Source organism: Schistocerca piceifrons, chromosome 7 (assembly GCF_021461385.2).
Source record: "Schistocerca piceifrons isolate TAMUIC-IGC-003096 chromosome 7, iqSchPice1.1, whole genome shotgun sequence".
Taxonomy (NCBI): Eukaryota; Metazoa; Arthropoda; class Insecta; order Orthoptera; family Acrididae; genus Schistocerca; species Schistocerca piceifrons.
Window position 1 is genome coordinate 539502969 of NC_060144.1, and position 21803 is coordinate 539524771.

Sequence of the window (21803 nt, forward strand, 5' to 3'; positions counted from 1 at the left end):
GAAGCGTAAATGGTTGCGAAAGCACGCTTGATCTCTCTGTAGAAAAAATCCTGAATGAATAGCGAGTATCATGATGAACACAGGGATTAACAACCACAAGGCAGTTGCTGTTAGGCTGAATACCGTAACACCTACAATCATCAAAAAGAAACACAAAGTACATATACAGGTATTTGAAGAGGTAATAAAAATGCTCTTAACACCTTTACAAGAGACAGTCTCCACTCCTTCCGATCTGATCATGTAAGCATAGAAAATATGTGGAATGATTTCAAAGAGATAGTATCCACGGCAATTGATATATATATATATATATATATATATATATATATATATATATATATATATATATATATATATATATCACTTCAGAGAGATAGTATCGACGGCAATTGAGAGATATGTATCACATAAATTAATAAGTGATGGTACTGATCCCCCATGGTACACAAAACGGGTCAGATCACTGTCACAGAAGCAAAGAAAAAAGCATTCCAATTTTAAAAGAACGAAAATCCCCAAAATTGGCCAAGTTTTGCCGAAGTTCGAAACATAGCGCATGCCTCAATGGGAGATGCTTTTAATAATTTCCATATCTAAACCCTGTCTCGGAATCTGGCAGAAAACCCAAAGAGATTCTGGTCATATATAAAGCATACTAGTGGCAAGACGCAATCAATACCTTCACTGCGGGATAACAACGATGAAGTCACTGATGACAGTGACACTAAAGCAGAGTCATTAAACACGTTTTTCCGAAACTCCTTCACCAAAGAAGACGGAGTAAATATTACTGATTTACAATCAAGAACAACTGCCAATATGAGAAACATAGAAGTAGATGTCCTCGGCGTAGCAAAGCAGATTAAATCAATAAAGGCAAGGCGTCCTGTCCAAATTGTATAGCAGTCAGGTTCTTTTTAAAGTATGCTGATGCATTAGTCGATATTTAGCGATTATGTACAACCGCTCACTCACAGAAAGTTCCGTACCTGAAGACTGGAAAATTGCTCAAGCCGCACCAATACCCAAAAGGGAAATAGGAATAATCCGCTGAATTATAGGATCATATCACTAACGTCGATTGGCAGCAGGGTTTTGCATCATACACTGTGTTCGAACATGTTTAATTAGCTATAATAAAATAATTTATTGACACAGAGTAAGCGAGGTTCAGGAAACATCCTCCTTGTGAAGCACAACTAGTTCTTTATACTCATGAATTAATGAGTGCTATGGTCAGGAGATGTCAAATTGATTCCATATTTTTAGATTTCCAGAAGGCTCTCGACCCGTTCCTCACCGGCGTCTTCCAACCAAACTAATTGCCTGTGTAATATCGCCTCAGTTGTGCGACTGGATTCGTGATTTCCTGTCAGAAAGGACACAGTTTGTAGTAATGGACGGAAAGTCATATTTCCGGCGTTCCCCAAGGAAGTGTTATATACCCTCTATTGCTCCTGATCTATATTAACGACAATGGAGACAATCTGAGCACTCCTCATACATTATTTGCAGATTATTCTGTCATTTACCGTCTTGTAAAGTCATCAGATGACCAAAAAGAATTGCAAAATGATTTAAATAAGATATTGTGTGGTGCGAAAAGTAGTAATTGACCATTAATAAAGAAAAGTGTGCAGTTACTCACATTAGTACTAAAAGAAATCCGCTAAATTTCGATTACGTGATAAGTCACTCAGATCTGAAGGCTGTAAATTCAACAAAATACTTAGGGATTACAATTACAAATAACAGGAATGTTGCTATGTTGTGTGGGATCCGCAGGAGCTGGCACTGACGGATGACATCGTAGAAGTTCAGAGAAGGACGGCTCGTTTTTTATTATCACGAAATAGGGGAGATAGTGCCAAAGACATGATACGTGAGTTGCACTGGCAATCATCAAAACAAAGGCGCTTTTTGTCGTGACGAGATGTAGTTAGTTGCAGTATGAGTAAAATATTGTATGATGTGGTTGTTGTCGTTGTCGTTGTGGTCTTCGGTCCTGAGACTGGTTTGATGCAGCTCTCCATGCTATTCTATCCTGTGCAAGCTTCTTCATCTCCCAGTACCTACTGCAGCCTATATCCTTCTGAATCTGCTTAGTGTATTCATCTCTTGGTCACCATCTACGATTTTTACCCTCCACACTGCCCTCCGGTACTAAACTGATGATCCCTTGATGCCTCAGAACATTTCCTACCAACTGATCCCTTCTTCTAGTCAAGTTGTGCCACAAACTCCTCTTCTTCCCAATTCTATTCAATATCTTCATATCTGTTGAACTACTGCATCCTACATCCAGTTCTTTCACCTCGCTTAGCGTAGTGAAACTGTGATCTTCTTCTACAATTTTCCCACCTATGTTTACCACCATTACCAAGCTACTATCCTTGATGTACTAGATGTGTTCTCTTAAATTGTTTCTTCTTTTAATCTTTAGCATTTCTCTAATCCTTAGCATTCCTCTGGAACACCACCTTTAAAAAGCTTCTACCCTTTTCTGGTTAATTTCCTCGTTTCACATTTCTAGAAAGCTTTATTCCACAAAAATACCGTCAGTAAATCTTTTATAACATGTAAATTTATCTCTGATGTTAATAAGTTTTTCCCGTGCTGAACTGATTTTCTTCCTGTTGACAGTGTATATTTTATGTCCTACCTACTTCGGTTATCATTAATTACTTGGCGCCTGAATAGCAAAACTCATTTACTACTTTCAGTGCTTCATGTTCAAATCTAATTCCGACAGCATCGTTTGATTTAATTCTCCTACACTGCATTACCCTCCATACGTTTTATTTATCTTCATTTTATAACATCTTTTCAGGATATTACGCATTACGTTTAACTGATCTAAGTTCCTTGTTGTCTCCGACAACATCACAGTGATATCGGCACACCATAAATTTTTAATTTTTCCCGTGTAAACTTTAATTCCGTTTCATAGTTTAATCTAGCAACCATCTGCTGCTTGCTTTATCTACAGTTGCATTTCGCGAGAGATAGAATGCTACCGAGGCTCACTCCCTTCTGAGATACTGAGCCCTACTACAGATTTCTTTCTGTACAAGTGGCTTCACATGTTTTATCCTTGGTAAATCTAGAGTGCATTCCAGTCAGTAGTTTTACAGTCGTCTCCTAAGTTTATAAATACTGTAAATGCGGTGTTACTTACTCAACCAGTCTTCCAAGATATAGTATGACTTCACGTGTTGTTACGTCTCACAGGACGGCTTCTACTAATCGATCAGTCCTTCAATAGCAAATCTGTATTGTGCTTAGCAATTTTGACTTATATAATTTCCCATTCGATGACACACCTAGTTCTTTACTTCCAGTCTAAAATGTCCAGATAGTGAAAAGCGGTGTTTCCACCCACTTTACATGCATCGATGTACGATGAGTTTGCCCCTCACTCATATGTGTTGTAAATATATAGTTGATAGTTGGGATCTATTAACTTCTTTGAAATGAAAATCCCACAACCAGTCTATGGTAGCCAAAACAGAACGTAATGTCGGTCTTATTGTACTGTAAGTTTCCTATTATATGAGAGTTGTGTGAATTGCATACAAAGTTTTTCTGTCTTTATTTTTATTTTCACGGCAGTTATGGTGCTATTTAATTTTAAATGAAACATGTTTTAAGCTGAAGTTTGGTTAAATGAACTACGAGGCATCACCTGTGTGTCTAGCTAGAAATTCATCATGCCCATATTACTGGAAATGAGAAATCCATACACACGGAGCTTTTCCCATTTCAATCTGATAAGTTTATCTATACCAATGCAGGCAACTCGCTCAGTTTTTTTATACGAAGTGGCACCTGTACCTCCCGTTTCGGAATTAATAATTTCTATTGACTGATGAATTTGCACTATGTACCCGGAGTTCTCTTCTGATTCTCGCGCCTGTTGTGTTAGGCGAGGATTAACCCACAATCGTTTGAATATGAGAAAAACGTAACGTTCATGAGTTAACGGAAATTTTTAAATTTATCTTAAAGGTTCTAACGTGTTAATCTAGCAATGCTTTGTATGAATCGCCTGCAATCTATGCATCTTCCATCGGTCAAATTACAATCACAGCCGAGTAGTAGCGGCTTTGTTCGAAGCTCTGCGCATTTTTATAATTTTATCTCGCAATGGAGTTACTAGGTAGTAAAATTTATACATTTGCCTTTTCATATGTTTCTTTGTGTTAGTAACGTATGACCGGGTTTATCACTTTTCTCCTGAGCGTATTCTGCTTACAGTATGTCTTTTTTAAGTAAATTAATTATTCCTGTTGGGTTTTACATACTGAATGAAACGATTGCAAGACGTGCTCTGTCAGATGCGAGAATATCTAAAATAGTGATAAAATTTTACAGGAAAGAACTCATATGAGATGAACGGCTACTGATGCCGTCGTGCCTTACTGAGATAACGTTGCCACACCAAAGTTGGCATCGCGAATCGATACCACTGACTTTAGAGAGGTCGACGAAATCCACGACGACGTATGTGAGGTGCTCCTGAAGACCACGATCCCCCCTCTCCTCCCTTTCTTATCACAGCAACTCGCCCAGTTCGAGACGTCATCTAGTCAATATCGTAGTGTAGGAGCAACGTGATGGTTAAAGATTCTAATGGGCTTGTTCATTTAAATGTGGAACACTATACTGCAAGAGAACAGTTGGTTAATCTTTGCGTTAGGTGATCCTTTTAAAAATGGCTAACATATGTAAGTTACGAAGCAATTTTGTGCCAAATTAAGTAAATCTTTTATTCGTTTATATAATAAACTGAACTAATATTTCATGTGTTCTAGTTTTATATGCCACCTCACTGAGTAACTAACCGACCCACAGTTATGGCCAGATGATTGCACCTGCATCTGGTCACAACAGATATGGTTAGAGTAACCGACGGACAAGAATATCCACATTGAGGTCTGATCTTTAGATACCGACTCACATTCTGAGCATGAACACATAGACACAGCAACAGAGCAGCTTGACAGCGATTGTGAAACTGGTTCCGTAGTACCACCCATTTCTGCAAATAGTCATTCGTAACGGCGCAGGGATGTTGCAGCATTAAACCCGTACAGGAGAAACTACTCTTCAGAATATTGTAATATAGCTTCCAGGTGTGTATGGCGAAGCAAAAAATTCGAAATTGATTCTGAATTGCTGGAAATTATTCCTTCCAAACAAACTGATCTCGTTGTGAAATGTATAAATGAAGAACTAGCAAACTGACAGTACATGATTCAAGGTGTACTCGAAACTACCAGAGAGATTTTTCAGAATTATTTACTATCCATGGTGTTTTTAGTGGAAAATTTTTCAGAATTATTTACTATCCATGGTGTTTTTAGGAGTAAAGAAATCACATTTCGTTACCGATTAAATATGGGCCAATGATGGGACACACAAAATTTAATGTTCACCACCAAAACACAATACCTCACAGTTTGAATGTGAAAGACAACAGAGATGGGAAAAATTACAAAATGAGTCCATCCGCGTATCGTTAACTTCAAGAGTCTTAATTGCCTTTACTTAAGGGAGAGACTTCAATTTTTTAACAAGCAGCCTTCCCCTTCGTTACTGAATAATACATGGGTGGGGACAACGACCGATGAAGTATCGATAGCACACTTTAGATCATAATAAACGGAACACGGTGCGTGATTTCTATCTTCATTGTGAAGATGTTTGCTGGTAAGTCTCTTCCTTGTATCTGCCTGAGCTTAACGTATTTCTCTTGGTGTCTCGTGTTTATGTTAATAAAGTGATATCCACCAAAGGTTTTAACGACCTTTGCGCAACAAGGATATGTTTGTGGTGAACTGCAACGTCTGATGACGGATATGGAGCACACTTTCTCTCATGTGAAATGTGAGAGTGGCTATGTTTCTCCTGTTACACGGATGGACGTCCACGCAGAATAACTGCACTGATTTAGTATGACACAACCCTTCGATCTTACTGAATTCGCTGATGAATCCGATAAGCTATCTCGGTGCAAAACTGTGTTGACGTGCCTGATCCAGGTCTTCTTGTGAATTTTCAACACCAAGACAACGCACCCTACGCGTTCAGCCAACTTCCACGCCGGAAACTAAGCAAACGAAACTGTTTCTTCACTGATGTAGAAGCCGGCCTGCCGAGTTACATGAGAAGCATACAATTTTTGGTTCCGCGCTACGCATGATCAAAGGGTCCCATAGGCCAAGACCCTCGGGTTACATAACGTTGTGTCAATGGAACACAATTTTCGTAAAGTTTCTACTCCACAGCGTTCGTTAACTAAACTGTTTTTTTTTTCAACCTCAGCAACCACAGACTTGGTTCGCTATTGCAGAGACAGCTCTGACTGCCCACAACGTCGTCGACGACGCGTGAAAATTTTCAGCATTGTTGTGCAGTACTTTGGTGACTACACGCATCTCATCAGTGACGTCATCCAGTCACCTCGGATCACACGTAAATCTGAAATAGCAAAGGCAAGTTTACTGCAACGGTTTGTCTAAAACGCCGGAGCAGTAAATGAAGCAGGTTATTTATTATGAAAAACTTGACGGCAGAACGCGTTCCCGATCTGGAGGCATCTTCAAGAATTATTGGACATCACTCTTATGTTCGACGAAGCATTGTGGCCTATACTGTCAAGCAAATTACCTTCTTAAATGCAAGCTTCCGTAATTTAAAGTGAGGGCGACACGCGAGAGAGTAGCCTACGAATCGATGTGCGGATCAAAAGGCGACTTACAAAGGTGGAAGCCATTATGCACCCCGTCATAGCGACTCACAGCCGATGTGGGACGAACACGTCTGGAACGACAGTACGTTGCAGTCAAAAGTAAACAATAACCACTTCTCGGGAAAGACAGCGAACAGCTGGGCTTGGCGGGTCGACTCATGCAAGACATGACTCACGGTTCCAAATTCAGCTGTCAGAGGGCATGATGGTGTTGGTTCCAATCTCGCTTTTTAGCAAACGCTCCCTTATTTTCTACAGTTAACTTGTTCGCAGATGCCGGTTCCGACCTTTAGTAGACGTCAGGAGTAGCGGCAGCATTCAAGAATGCCTACATTTTCAGTACGCCTATATGAGCCAAACCAGATTATTTCAGTTTTCCGGGGACAGTGGCAGACGAACGTCCAACCAGTATCCTCTTGGTTGTCTTGAAAAACAGCCTTATGCAAAACACAGTTTATTTTTATATTTACCCAGACATGTTTCGACACTTACGTGTCATCTTCTGTGGGTCAAATGTTTATTTCTGTAAAGTACAATGTCAAATTTATAATCATTTAATTGCTGTAGGCATGAGAATTACCAAATTTACAATCATTTAACTGCTGTAGGCATAAGACTTACAATATGTACAATTTGCTTTGATTTGTTTGTACACTCCCCTTAAAATTACATCGCTAACTGAACTGTATTATTATAGACCGGATCTAGTGCGCGTTTTCGTCGTTTTTTGACAGCATGTCATGTGCAAACTAGCCATGAAAAAAATTATTACGTACTTGTGAAGAACTGTGTCGTGGGTAGAGGTTATGTGTGTTTCTGTACTTACATTTTTCATCCTGTTTCGTGTCTCTGGCTGGTGTCTGGATCAACTGTTATTTAGTGCATTGTTTTCACTCAGTTTTTCACAAATTTCCGCTCACTAATTCACCTCACATTCACTTTCAGAAAATGTGGCGAAAAGTGGTTTGAGCAGACACTTCAGACAACATTCTCAATGAGAGATGTGATGTTTTAGTCGCTGCTCACTTGTTCATCATTGGTCTTGTGTTTTTTATGTTTCGTCAGAACTAGTGTGGTGTGGATGCTGCGATGTATATATGTCTTCGAGTTAAGGATATGAGCCCCTTACTGCTATTAAAAAAAAGTCTATATAAGGTAGGATATCTACAATTTTACAACACTCAGTACTGCGCAGGATAGAGTAACAGTTCTGTTAAGGGTGGCTGGGCTGTGCCCCTTTCGGATACATAAGATATTGCAGTGCCTGTGTGATTCTAATTACTAATAGCACAGGCACTGTAAAATATCGTATTTATCTGCTGATACCGGGCAAGCGACTTTCTCGTACAGCATATGACCTGTGCGGGAACATACATCTTGGATGCACGGGTACAGGTCGCAGGCGCTTCGTTGACGACATATGGGAGTTATGGGCCTGGCCGTGAGTGGTGCACAGATAGTCAAATGGTAAGGCGACCGCTTGCGATAAGCGGGAAATCCAAGTTCGAGTTCCGACCCGGCACAAATTTTCACTGTCGCCATTCCATTCTACAGCAGGTGTTTCTCCTTATTTGGAACTGCGAATACATTACATGTTCTTACGGATGCAGGGTGGCGCCTGTCAGGCGCCGTGGGCTCTAATGGGACAGCATTAATGAAGTATACATTATGTATATATATATATATATATATATATATATATATATGTGTGTGTGTTTGTGTGTGTGTGTGTGTGTGTGTGTGTGTGTTTGTGTGTGTGTGTGTGTGTGTGAGAGAGAGAGAGAGAGAGAGAGAGAGAGAGAGAGAGAGAGAAATGGAAAGGCCACCCCTTTGACTTTTATTTGTAACTGGATAACCAACCATGAATGATTTAAGTTTTGTGTCCGCAGCAGTGCAGAGTGTGCTTTGTCTGGCGCCATTACGTCAGAGTACGGAGCGGCTATTTCAAACTGTAGAAATACTCAAGCATTAATTCTAGGGACAGCTATTACAATATTTGAACTCCGAGTACAAGAAACTACATGAATTTATTATTTTTCTATTCTGACACTGAAAGTAACATTCAGTAGAACAACCTTAAACTTTTACGTAAATGAAATAATTTCTGTGGCTGGTGCGTGAGATTAAGTTTTCTCTCAGTAATTAATTGGTGACTTTAAATAAAAATGTTTACGGCACCAGTGATGTTATTGGAAGACGTTGTGGTGTGATATATTGAGCATTTCAATATATATTTGTAGTGATAAGGTATGACAAAATAATTAATTATCGTCGTTCTCAGCAGCACATAAATAAGAATTATCAGAGATTATTTATTTATTTCAAATAGTACTATTACTGTTCCATAAAAACACGGACGCAGCCAGTAGTGGTACTCACCTGAAGATGGCCAGAAAACTGCGCCGAAATATAGTGACAGGACGTTACTGACATCCGGCAGCTCTCCCGTGTTTTTATGGAACAATCAGTACGCAGGGAATGTTTTAATAGTCACATCAATACTGTTATTCTTGCTGCTACACTTTCATACATTTGACAATAAGACGTACATACCACCACAACAACTTTAAGCAGAGCCAAAACCGATTATAAAAGACACAATAATTGCCCCAGTGATTATCTATGTCAGCCGTAAATCCTGGAAAGCTAAATGGAATAACAGTGACATTAACATGCATAACAGCACATCATAGAAGACACAAACAACAACTCCCAGAAATGCAACTTCCCGACTCAATGTGAACCGTGTAAGAAATGGACACACAAAACCTTATTCCACGTGAGCAAGTGGGGTCCAACTGACAGTCCACTGTGTGTGAAAATTCTGAACAAACATTGCTACATATAGCACACGGTTCCCCTTTGCGAAGATTCTGTGGGAAATGACGAGATTTTATCGAGACCATCCCGGTTGCTAATGAGTGGCTGCCTCGTTTGAACTTAACTGTATAGTGTTTTATTGCTGCTCATCTACCAAAGCTACGCTCTCATATGAACATTAAATGTACTGGTGTTTGTAGTACTTGTATTATTATTTGTACTTTGATATTGGAACATATATACATGTATACTTTCAAATGGTTTACGTATTTTAATCATCGAAATATTTTTACTTGCATTTGTTACGTCATACTATAAATAAAATAAAAAAAAACCTGCCATCATGTGTGGAGTTCGGAAGTCGGTAATGTTAAATTATGGGGATGTTCTTCGAGTGAGGGATATGAGCCCCTTATTGCTATTAAAAAAGAGTCTGTATAACGTAGGATATATACAATTTTACAACTCTCAGTACATCACGCTCAGACACCACGCTCAAGCGATGTGTGGCAGTTGCCCTGTTTCTGTGCTACGATATTGCTGTATCAACTCTCCTGTCTAAGAGTCTTTCCGCTTATTTTACATTCGCCCTGTTTATCTTACTGTGGCTCAACAGTTCGGAGGTGACGGTTGTTTTCATCAGTATGACAGTGCTCCCAGTGACAAAGTAACATCTCTGAGGAAATGGTTTTCAACCGTGATTTTAGCTTTCAAAATCTTTTCTTAAAGAATTTGCTTTATTTACTGGCGATTCATCAAGAACATGGAAGGGTGGCAACCTAAAATGACTACTTAAATAAAGACCCATGAAATGGAGTCTTATATAAAATGTACAAACATGCTCTACATTGCCGGCCGCGGTGGTCTAGTGGTTAAGGCGCTCAGTCCGGAACCGCGCGACTGCTACGGTCGCAGGTTCGAATCCTGCCTCGGGCATGGATGTGTGTGATGTCCTTAGGTTAGTTAGGTTTAATAGTTCTAAGTTCTAGGGGACTGATGACCACAGATCTTAAGTCCCATAGTGCTCAGAGCCATTTGAACCATCTTTTGCTCTACAATACACATATACCGCCTCTCAAGATGAAAGGGAAGATAAAACATATTTAAGGAATTCGGCCTTTACACCTTAAGCATTAAATTCGTTATCACCGAATCCGACAAACATGGGAGAGGCAGCCATTAACCTTACGGCAGACCGACAGATAGACAAACAGAGACTAACTGCCTAACAAATGCGGACGGGATACAGACGAGAATGCTGGGAACAAGAGACTGACCAAGAAAAGAAGCAGAAGTTGACAACTAAATGAAACAACATATCACTAATCACTCAACTTCTAATAACTGCGATTTCTGGCAAAGAACTGGCGCAGCACCCCCAAAACGCTCTATCGAACCGTCCGCTGCCAGCCGCTTCAACTGACGCAGGAAGGCGCGCCGATCTCCCGTCTCACGGCGTCGCAGCTCGCCCAGCCTCTCGTGTTGGCCGCGAAGCCACTCCGCCTCGCTATACGGCGCGGCCATTGGACTCACGGGGCGATCTCACAAGCGCCGACGCTCCGGGTGGACAAGTCATCTTGTGACCCAGTGCGCGACCGACCAACCGGTCGATCCAACCGCCAATGCCCATTGTCTGAGCAAACTCGAGCTGACTGGCGGCCTAACACATACTAGCACTCCGAACGAAGGGCAGACACTAAATACCGCACACTGACACGGCTGACCAACTAAGCAGACTCGCCGAGACTGACCTAGCCTCACTCCGTCTGACTCACCGCCGACCTGATAACGCCCCTTAAATGTACGTGAACAGGCAACTTTTCCCCTTTCACACCAGAGGGAGACACCAAAGCTGCGACTGCCACAGCGGTGCTACCGCCAGAAACGGAAGGCAACTGTTTTACACTACGCTCTGCGGCGCGCTCTTCAAAACAGCAAATTTTAGAACGGCTCAGGTTTGTCAACTATAACATTCCTGAAACGAACAGGCCCGTCTATAGAATACTATTGGTATGAGCCACAATGTCGACCTCGACCCTGATCCCAGTGGGCATTATCACCACTTTCTCTGGTTTCAGGAGGAATGTGGCGCCATTTCTCCGCAGAAAACCAGGCTGTCACTGAAAGTGTGCTCAGCAGAGTTCAAGCCATCACATCATAAAGTCAAAGTGTGCACACACACAACATTAATGTCCAGGAATAGGTGTCCGTGTGGTTTTGATAGTGTATACTGGTTAATTTGTGAGCTCTGTGTGTAACGATCGACTTCAGTCACGGCTGGGATGGTGGGAGTGACAGTGGTGGGTTTTACAGCAGCCGACCTGAAGATTGTGCCTCAACAGTTCGTAGACGACGGTTGTTTTTATAAGTATGACAATGCACACAGTCATAAAGTACCACCTCTGAGGAAATGATATGTCAACTATAACATTCCTGAAACGGACAGGCCCGTCTAGAATATCGACGTGAAATCCATAGAATACCATTGGGTTGAGCCACATTGTCGACCTTGACCTGGATCCCAGTGAGCATCATCACCCCTCTCTCTGGTTTCAGGAGGAATGGGGTGGCATTTCTCCACAGAAAACCAGCCTCTCACTGGAAGTGTCCTCAGAAGAGTTCAAACCATCACATCATAAAGCCAAAGTGTGCTCACACCCTACATTAATGTCCAGGAATGGCTGTCCGGGTGGTTTTGATAGTGTATACTGGCTAATTTGTGAGCTCTGTGTGTAACGATCGACTTCAGTCACGGCTGGGATGGTGGTAGTGAGAGTGGTGGGTTTTACAGCACCCGACCTGGAGATCGTGGACGAGTCGGGCCGGTCGGCGCGCGAGCGCTACTACCAGACGGGCAGCGCCGTCGAGCTGTGGTGCCGGGTGCTGGGCGACACTCAGCCGCCGTCCCGGCGCACCATCTGGACCAAGGACGGGCAGCCGCTGCCGCTGGGCGCCGCCGCCCAGGACATCCCGTGAGTAGCCGAGCCAGCACGCTCTGGAAGGCCGCCCGCGACTCTGCAGACGGTGTGCGGATGAAGGTGCAGAACCATTCAGTTGACACGTATAAGCTACACTACTGGCCATTAAAATTGCTACACCTAGAAGAAATGCAGATGTTAAAACGGTATTCATTGGACAAATATATTATACTAGAGCTGACATGTGATTACATTTTCACCCAATTTGGGCACATAGATCCTGAGAAATCTGTACCCAGAACAACCACCTCTGGCCGTAATAACGGACTTGATTCGCCTAGGCATTGAGTCAAACAGAGCTTGGATGGCGTTTACAGGTAGAGCTGCCCATGCAACTTCTACACGATACCACAGTTCATCAGGAGTAGTGACGGGCGTATTGTAAAGAGCCAGTTGCTCGGCCACCATTGACCAGACGTTTTCAATTGATGCGAAATCTGGAGAATGTGTTGGCCAGGGCAGCAGTCGCACATTTTCTGGATCCAGAAATGCCCATACAGGACCTGCAACATGCGGTCGTACATTATCCTGCTGAAATGTAGGGTTTCGCAGGGATCGAATGAAGGGTAGAGCCACGGGTCGTAATACATCTGAAATGCAACGTCCACTGTTCAAAGTGCCGTCAATCCGAACAAGAGGTGATCGAAACATGTAACCAATGGCGCCCCATACTATCACGCCGGGTTATACGCCAGTATGGCGATGACGAATACACGCCATCCTTACACGAGGCATCACAGTAACATTACACCAGGCAACGCCGGTTAGCTGCTGTTTGTGTATGAGAAATCGGCTGGCAACTTTCCTCACGTCACCACGTTGTTGGTGTCGCCACTGGCGCCAACCTTGTGTGAGTGCTCTGAAACGATAATCATTTGGATATCACAGCATCTTCTTCCTGTCGCGTCTGTAGCACGTCATCTTCGTGGTGCAGCAATTTTAAAGCCCAGTAGTGTAATACGGAGCATGTGACGTAAATTGATAATTGATTATCGATTATTGAATCAAAGTCGTTTTCGACCCCTAGCAAGGGACTCTTTGATCCCAACCTAAACTGATATAAGTCTCAGTTTATTTTCATATTAAATAACAAATTTTAATAACGACTGCAGAACACTGGCAACTGCTAGCTAGAGTACTTACGACACTCTGTTTTAGGATTGACGTAAGACATTCGCATTTCGAACGTTGAAAAAGTCATTTCCATCACCGCATGTTTTGCTGCCATGAGTTGTGGATCTGTAACAAAACACTGCTATAGGCTAAAATGTTCCGCTGTGACCTCATTCGACTAGTTCCAAAATTCTCTCACATGTAACAGAAGAACTTTAATGAAATACTGAAAATGAGTTAATCGACTGTTCCGAAAAGTAACTTTCGTTCAAGTAATGGTATAATATAACGCGTTATTGTGCTCTAGTATTTGAATTAAAATGATTGTATTTGGGGGAAACCGCAATAAATAAGATTTCTCATAATTTCTTTCTCATTGAGGAGCAGAGCAACCATCATTGCTTATGTGGGCATTCTTCCTACTGCATCTAATACGCATCTAATAGGAATGCAAAGATTTCAAAATAAAATTGGATCCTAAGTTTTTTGCCATTTACGAGCCACAATAATTTTAGAGCACTATGAGCTCTGTGGAAACTCTATGTAAGAGAAACGAGAGCAGCCCAGACTACGCCCAGATCATCCATATTTTGTCCTTGCTCAAAATGATCGCAAGTCACTGTTAAACGATCGGCAAATAATCTCAGAGGCGCGCTTTGTTAATAGCAGAATGAATTCTTTTGCAGAAGGCGAGATGCATTCACCACATTGCTTCTCTTTACCATGACCTCCTGAGATCGCGGTTCCAAGTAGCTTTTCTGTAACAAATATTAACAAAACGTAAATCGTGTATCACTTAAAAATTGCGAGGATTAAATATCATTAAAAAACATGAATATGACCCATTTTCTACATACATAATTATAATTAATAAGCTTATTCTAAGACACGGGAAAAACTTACATACATTTCGTATGCTCTATTCAAAAGAAATAGACAAAGTGGTTACAGTTCGCAGACACGCTCCAAGATCCTCGATTAAATTTTGTTTTTTATAATCATACAATATTTCGTACTTCCGATTCATTACAGCCAGAGGTTGCTTTGTCGGATATCTTTGATATCAATACACAGTTCACACACGTTTCATTATGTTTTTGACAGACAAGATAAAACAGTTCCTTAAAAAGGAGTTCACATTCACGCAGCAAGATCAGCTTGAATGAATTTCAAATTTAGAAAGAGATAGGTTCTTTTTTCTTATTCAAGTTGTACTTGAAGTAAAAATGAATATGTTTTACACATAAAAATCTAACCTGAGCGCATCACATGAATTAATAATATTGAAATATTTTTCACAATATTAATATCTCCATAATATTGGAAGAATTGCACATTTACAGAATCTAAGACAAATTTAGGAATAAGCACCAAAATTCTTTAAGACGAGGCATCAAATGAGGGTCTTTCTCAATTTCGTAAGTATTACATTTATCTCTTTTTTCTAGGGTGACACAAAAGGTTGTGGAAGGAGTACTTGACTCAAAGATGATATTGCTACATAAACAGACATTACATCTAATTTAATATACAGTGTCGTTGTAATTAAACTGACGGGGTTCCAAGTGCTGCAGTGTCGGCTGTATAAATCATAGGTATCTTCATTTATCGGTGCGCTCGTGGAGAATGCTGAAAAGATAATAATAATCATGCCACTAGGTGAAAATATGACACTGTACGCAATTTTAATTTGGTGTGTGCACAGGAAAAGTGCGAGGAGATCAAGTACACGATAAAGGTGGTTTAGCACCTTTATTAGGATATGGTCACAAGTTACAGACATGTTCAATATGATCTCCCGACACGCTGCATCTATGACGCAGCATGGTCTACAGCTGCTCGCAGCACAGCTGGTGTAATAATAATGATATGTCGTCGTATGTTACCCTTCGGATCCGGATACATACCTGATAGACCAGATAATTCAGACATTCCCACAACCAAAACTCATGTTAATTTAGGTGGAAATCAAAAATGTGGAAATATGGGTGAGATCTTATGGGACTTAACTGATAAGGTCATCAGTCCCTAAACTTACGCACTACTTAACCTAAATTATCCTAAGGACAAACACAAACACCCATGCCCGGGGGAGGACTCGAACCTCCGCCGGAACCAGCCGCACAATCCATGACTGCAGCGCCTTAGACCGCTAGACTAATCCCACGCGGCGTGAATTTAGGTCCGGGGATCTGGAAGGCTCCACATCTTCCCGTAGACTAGAGATGAAGTGGCTGTTAGTGTACTTTACTGGAAGCAAATCTATCACCTAGCAAGCAACATTTGGTGTCCTCCTTTCTTGCATGGAACAGTGATGTGCGCGGAGTTGCGTCCTTGCAAAGCTGGAATCCCGTGTGGCACAAGGAGGTCCTTATAACGTGAAGATGTCACGGTATACCTGACAGGTCCACGAGGTGCCATCTTCTCGAAGAAAAACAGACCGAGAATGAAGGAGTTTCTGAAACCACACCAATATAAGCTGAGTGCAGTGGATGTTTCTGAACAACATGTGGCGGAGTAGAACCCAATACGCAACAGTTCTGTGCATTCACGACAACGTGCAGAGTGAAATGTGCCTCGTCCGTCCGAAGAATATTTTCCAGTCACATGACATCCATTTCTACGCTTGTCAAGTAATGGATGGAACAGTCACGACATGTTAGCCTATCGTCGGGATTCATTTTGTGCGTGTTCTAAATCTTGTAGGGACAACAGTGTATAATGAGCCGCAAAATCTTTCGAATTGTTGATCTGGAGTCAGTCGATACTTGCGATACAGCTCGATCATTGGGTGCAGAATTTGAGGCACGTGATGTACGGTCGGCTAGAGCTACAGCAACTGTCTTGGGACTGGGCGGCCTCCCTCTTCCTGATGTACCACCTAACTCACATTCTCCTTCAAATTTCTTGATCATATTCTCTAGCCCATTTTATGAATTGGGAGCTCTTCGCCAATGTTTCTCTCTGCCATATTCCCGCTGTGCAGCGCTGCTCTTGCTGTCGTTCTGATAAAACAGTTTTACCAGCAGTGCACAGTCTTTCTTCTCAGTAGTCACTGGTAACACTTTACACAAACAGACACTTCACAAAAGAAAACAACACGCGTCGCCAAGGGACAAACCGCATAACCGATGACAAAACCAGAAACATTTCACTCTGTAGCTGCTTCTAGCGTCATAATTTCACTGGTGGCAGAGAGTCGAATTATTATTCTTTCAGTTTACTGCTCGAGCAGTGATTAACGAATAGATCTACTCCGTTCCACGGTCCTTCTCTGAGACACACGGAACACTGTCAGTTTACTTATAACACTCGATACAATGAAAAATCTCGTTTTTGTTAAATCTAGTACAATTTGAACTAGTGCTAGCATTCGAGCAGATTAATTCTTTCATAAAGTACGTATTTATACTTTATTTTTGCAATCTATTAAACTGGTGATGAGACGCATGTCTATATACAAGGTGCCCCACCCAACTCTGGCACCTCATGTAATTCCGAAATAAAACAAAATGCGAAAAATGTAATTGGTAATGGACACACCTACGTCACGGGCCCACACAATGGGCGGGAAATCACGCAGGACAAATGTAGACAAAAATCACTTTCAATATAATGTTACGTTTCTTTAATGGGCAAATGTATGCCTTTTCTGCAGAAATTAAAACTAGAGATACAATTAGAGATGACTGACTTGCTTACACCGTTTTAAGCTTCATAACTTTTGAAATACGTAGACTTTAAGGGATGGCAACGGCACCACAATTTTTACCGTAATGCGCAGAGCAAGGGCTGCCTACAGTAGACTTCAAGACAGTTCAGGTAACCCGCATTACGGCATTACAACATTACGTCAGAATCTGTGGCACTGTTTCCATTGTTCAAAGTCTAAGTTTTCCAGAAGGTGTAATCCCTAGAGCAGTGAAACAAAGTCAGTCATCACTAAATGTACCTCTAGTTTTCATTTCTGCAGCATAAAACAGATATGTCATATTTAAAGCAAGTAACTTTGTGTTAAAAGTGTTGTTTGTTGCATTTAAGGGTTGTCCACTCCTGCCGATTGTGTGAACCCATGACAAAGGTGCTCCCCTGGGCAATCGCAGTTTTCACATTTTGTTTCATTTCGGAAATATATGAGGTAAACAATCGAGGTGGGGAACCCATAGAGATATTTAAGAAATGCCACACTGAAGTTTCAGTGTGAGCTGACGCTGAGGTTTGTCGGTGAGACTTGCCACAGCAGATTGCAAATACACTCCTGGAAATTGAAATAAGAACACCGTGAATTCATTGTCCCAGGAAGGGGAAACTTTATTGACACATTCCTGGGGTCAGATACATCACATGATCACACTGACAGAACCACAGGCACATAGACACAGGCAACAGAGCATGCACAATGTCGGCACTAGTACAGTGTATATCCACCTTTCGCAGCAATGCAGGCTGCTATTCTCCCATGGAGACGATCGTAGAGATGCTGGATGTAGTCCTGTGGAACGGCTTGCCATGCCATTTCCACCTGGCGCCTCAGTTGGACCAGCGTTCGTGCTGGACGTGCAGACCGCGTGAGACGACGCTTCATCCAGTCCCAAACATGCTCAATGGGGGACAGATCCGGAGATCTTGCTGGCCAGGGTAGTTGACTTACACCTTCTAGAGCACGTTGGGTGGCACGGGATACATGCGGACGTGCATTGTCCTGTTGGAAGAGCAAGTTCCCTTGCCGGTCTAGGAATGGTAGAACGATGGGTTCGATGACGGTTTGGATGTACCGTGCACTATTCAGTGTCCCCTCGACGATCACCAGTGGTGTACGGCCAGTGTAGGAGATCGCTCCCCACACCATGATGCCGGGTGTTGGCCCTGTGTGCCTCGGTCGTATGCAGTCCTGATTGTGGCGCTCACCTGCACGGCGCCAAACACGCATACGACCATCATTGGCACCAAGGCAGAAGCGACTCTCATCGCTGAAGACGACACGCCTCCATTCGTCCCTCCATTCACGCCTGTCGCGACACCACTGGAGGTGGGCTGCACGATGTTGGGGCGTGAGCGGAAGACGGCCTAACGGTGTGCGGGACCGTAGCCCAGCTTCATGGAGACGGTTGCGAATGGTCCTCGCCGATACCCCAGGAGCAACAGTGTCCCTAATTTGCTGGGAAGTGGCGGTGCGGTCCCCTACGGCACTGCGTAGGATCCTACGGTCTTGTCGTGCATCCGTGCGTCGCTGCGGTCCGGTCCCAGGTCGACGGGCACGTGCACCTTCCGCCGACCACTGGCGACAACATCGATGTACTGTGGAGACCTCACGCCCCACGTGTTGAGCAATTCGGCGGTACGTCCACCCGGCCTCCCGCATGCCCACTATACGCCCTCGCTCAAAGTCCGTCAACTGCACATACGGTTCACGTCCACGCTGTAGCGGCATGCTACCAGTGTTAAAGACTGCGATGGAGCTCCGTACGCCACGGCAAACTGGCTGACACTGACGGCGGCGGTGCACAAATGCTGCGCAGCTAGCGCCATTCGACGGCCAACACCGCGGTTCCTGGTCTGTCCGCTGTGCCGTGCGTGTGATCATTGCTTGTACAGCCCTCTCGCAGTGTCCGGAGCAAGTATGGTGGGTCTGACACACCGGTGTCAATGTGTTCTTTTTTCCATTTCCAGGAGCGTAGATTGAAAAGTGGACTAATAAGTACATAAAAAAATAATAGATCATACGAAGAGGGATATCGGGAGGCAGGACAAGTAGTTGTCCAATCAAATAGGTGTATCTACAGCTACAGTTATATCATTTATACTCCACCAGAGGTCTTACTATGAGTGGAACAGCGTCAATCGTGCACTACTATCATACACCCAATCTTCATTTCATTAATAAATAATATATAGAAGTGTAATTGTTGACTTGTTGTTACGGGCACCACACATTCGATATATTTAAAGAACGACATCATTTCCACAAGGCTGTTACTTTAAACGAATAATTTATCAAGTACTGCTGAATCTTTTCTGGAGTGTTGTAGTTCACAAGTGTACAAATGGATGCTGATACAGCGTGCTTGTAAATATAAACAAAGTCTCACGCCATACACGATTAACTAATGACTAGCTGATGGTGTTATTCGAACTAGAAATTTACGCTAATGGCCTGGTCGGTATGACGTAGTTCTTAGAAGTGTAACTCTTGATAAATTTGCATTTCTCTGCAATTATCGCCTTGATTACTTCATACCTTTAGTGCAACGTGTGTCCACTCTATAGATTACCAATAATTCTTTTTAAATATCCACCATTTCGTCTGTAACATGTGCTAGTTGACTTGGTTAAGCATACTCGAGCTACTCTCTGTTCGATTTCACTACCTAGTGATGAAACATGTAGTACGATGTGTTAAACGTAGAATAACGTACAACTGTGGTTTAGAATAACAGGTACATCATTAGCAGACAGAATCTTAAGCTGTATTCTCACGGTCATTGTAGGTGTTTCTGGAAAACGTCGATTCAGTAAGAAAAACCTTTTTGCAGAATTATTTTACTCCCTCTACAGTTTACAAATATTTTTTACTAAATATGAAGCAGGGGTGTGTGTTTCAGGAAGATAGAAAGTTCTTGCGATTTCCAGTCATGGCAAATGATAAACGGCTTCGCAAAGCCCAACAGAAGGGACATCAAAAACACGAAAGAATACAAACAGAAAAGGTAATTATTTCAAAAAGTAATCCTACCCACATATTAGCACAAGCATGTATGAAACACTTTAGTACTAAGACAGCGGAATGTTGAGATGTTGAGGGGAAAGTGAAAAACATTGAGATAGGGAAGAATAAGCTTCTGTTAGGCATAATAAAGATTATAGAGAAATTAATTGGTAATTTTAGGGTAATAACGGCACAAGAAGAGAATAGCTCTTGACGAATTCACTTTGCCCTGAATAAGATGTTCAGAGAGTAGTAATTTACTTAGAGCGAGACAGTAAAATAAATACAAAAACGATGCTAAAGGTACAATATAATTCTGATTCACATGTGTCAGGTATAAGGGAAGACAATGAAATGGAAATTATCTGAGGACAGTAAGTAATTAATGAATCATATTTAACGAACTTATTGAATGATGGTACCTCAAGGATTGAACGCTGTATATTTGTGTATGCAGTATGCGCCATAGCTTCGATACCAGTTTAGATAAATAAACAATAATTTCCTAACCTTAGAAATTATATTAGCTCTTTTACTCCATTATCACACTTTCTTTATGTTCCCATTCAATAAGGTTCTTTTGTCATGAGTCCACTTCGTGTTGTTTGTTAGTTTCATTTATATTATTAGTTAATCATTAATTACATTAGAGTGACGTAGGTATTAATGAGAAATATACGTGAAACAGTAGCTATTGTCTGAAGAAAACTTGATAAATTTTTATTGCGTTCATCTCAGTTGCTTGAATATACATTGATGCTGCAGTGGTTATCTGTTTAGGTTGGACGATGAAATGGAAATTATCTGTGGACAGTAAATAATTAATGAATCATATTTAACGAACTTAATGAATGATGGTACCTCGAGGATTGAACGCTGTGTATTTGTGTATGCAGCATGCGCCAAAGCTTCGATACCAGTTTAGATAAATAAACAATAATTTCTTAACCTTAGGATTTATATTAGCTATTTTACTCCATTATCACACTTTCTTTATGTTCCCATTCAATAAGATTATTTTGTCATGAGTCCTTTTCGTGTTATTTGTTAGTTTTATTTGTATTATTAGTTAATCATCAATTATATTACAGTGACATAGGTTTTAATGAGAAATATACGTGAAACAGAAGCTATTGTCTAAAGAAAACTTGATAAATTGTTATTGCGTTCATCTCAGTTGCTTGAATATACAGTTTGATGCTGCAGTGGTTATCTGTTTAGGTTTGACTCGCCCATTCCCGAATCATATTCCTCCCTGCGAGCAAGAAATACTTTCATTGAAAAGATAGCCTATGTGAGCTTATTGATACACCTGAAAGACAGCCAAACAACAGTTATGACTATGATTCATAACAAGGTGTGTGGTTTGACAGAGAGCGAGTAAGCCTGAAAGCGGTAATCAACGCAGCAAAATATTATATATCCATGC

General features: G+C 41.7%; 1 protein-coding gene across 1 annotated transcript in view; it reads left to right on the plus strand.

Annotated features, from left to right (window-relative positions):
• Positions 1–21803, plus strand: part of LOC124709072 (zwei Ig domain protein zig-8-like) — a 199395-nt gene that overhangs the window by 153858 nt on the left and 23734 nt on the right. The window contains exon 4 of the mRNA XM_047240720.1: positions 12369–12549. Within this exon, the coding sequence (XP_047096676.1) occupies positions 12369–12549 (181 nt within the window). The remainder of the gene's footprint in view (positions 1–12368; positions 12550–21803) is intronic.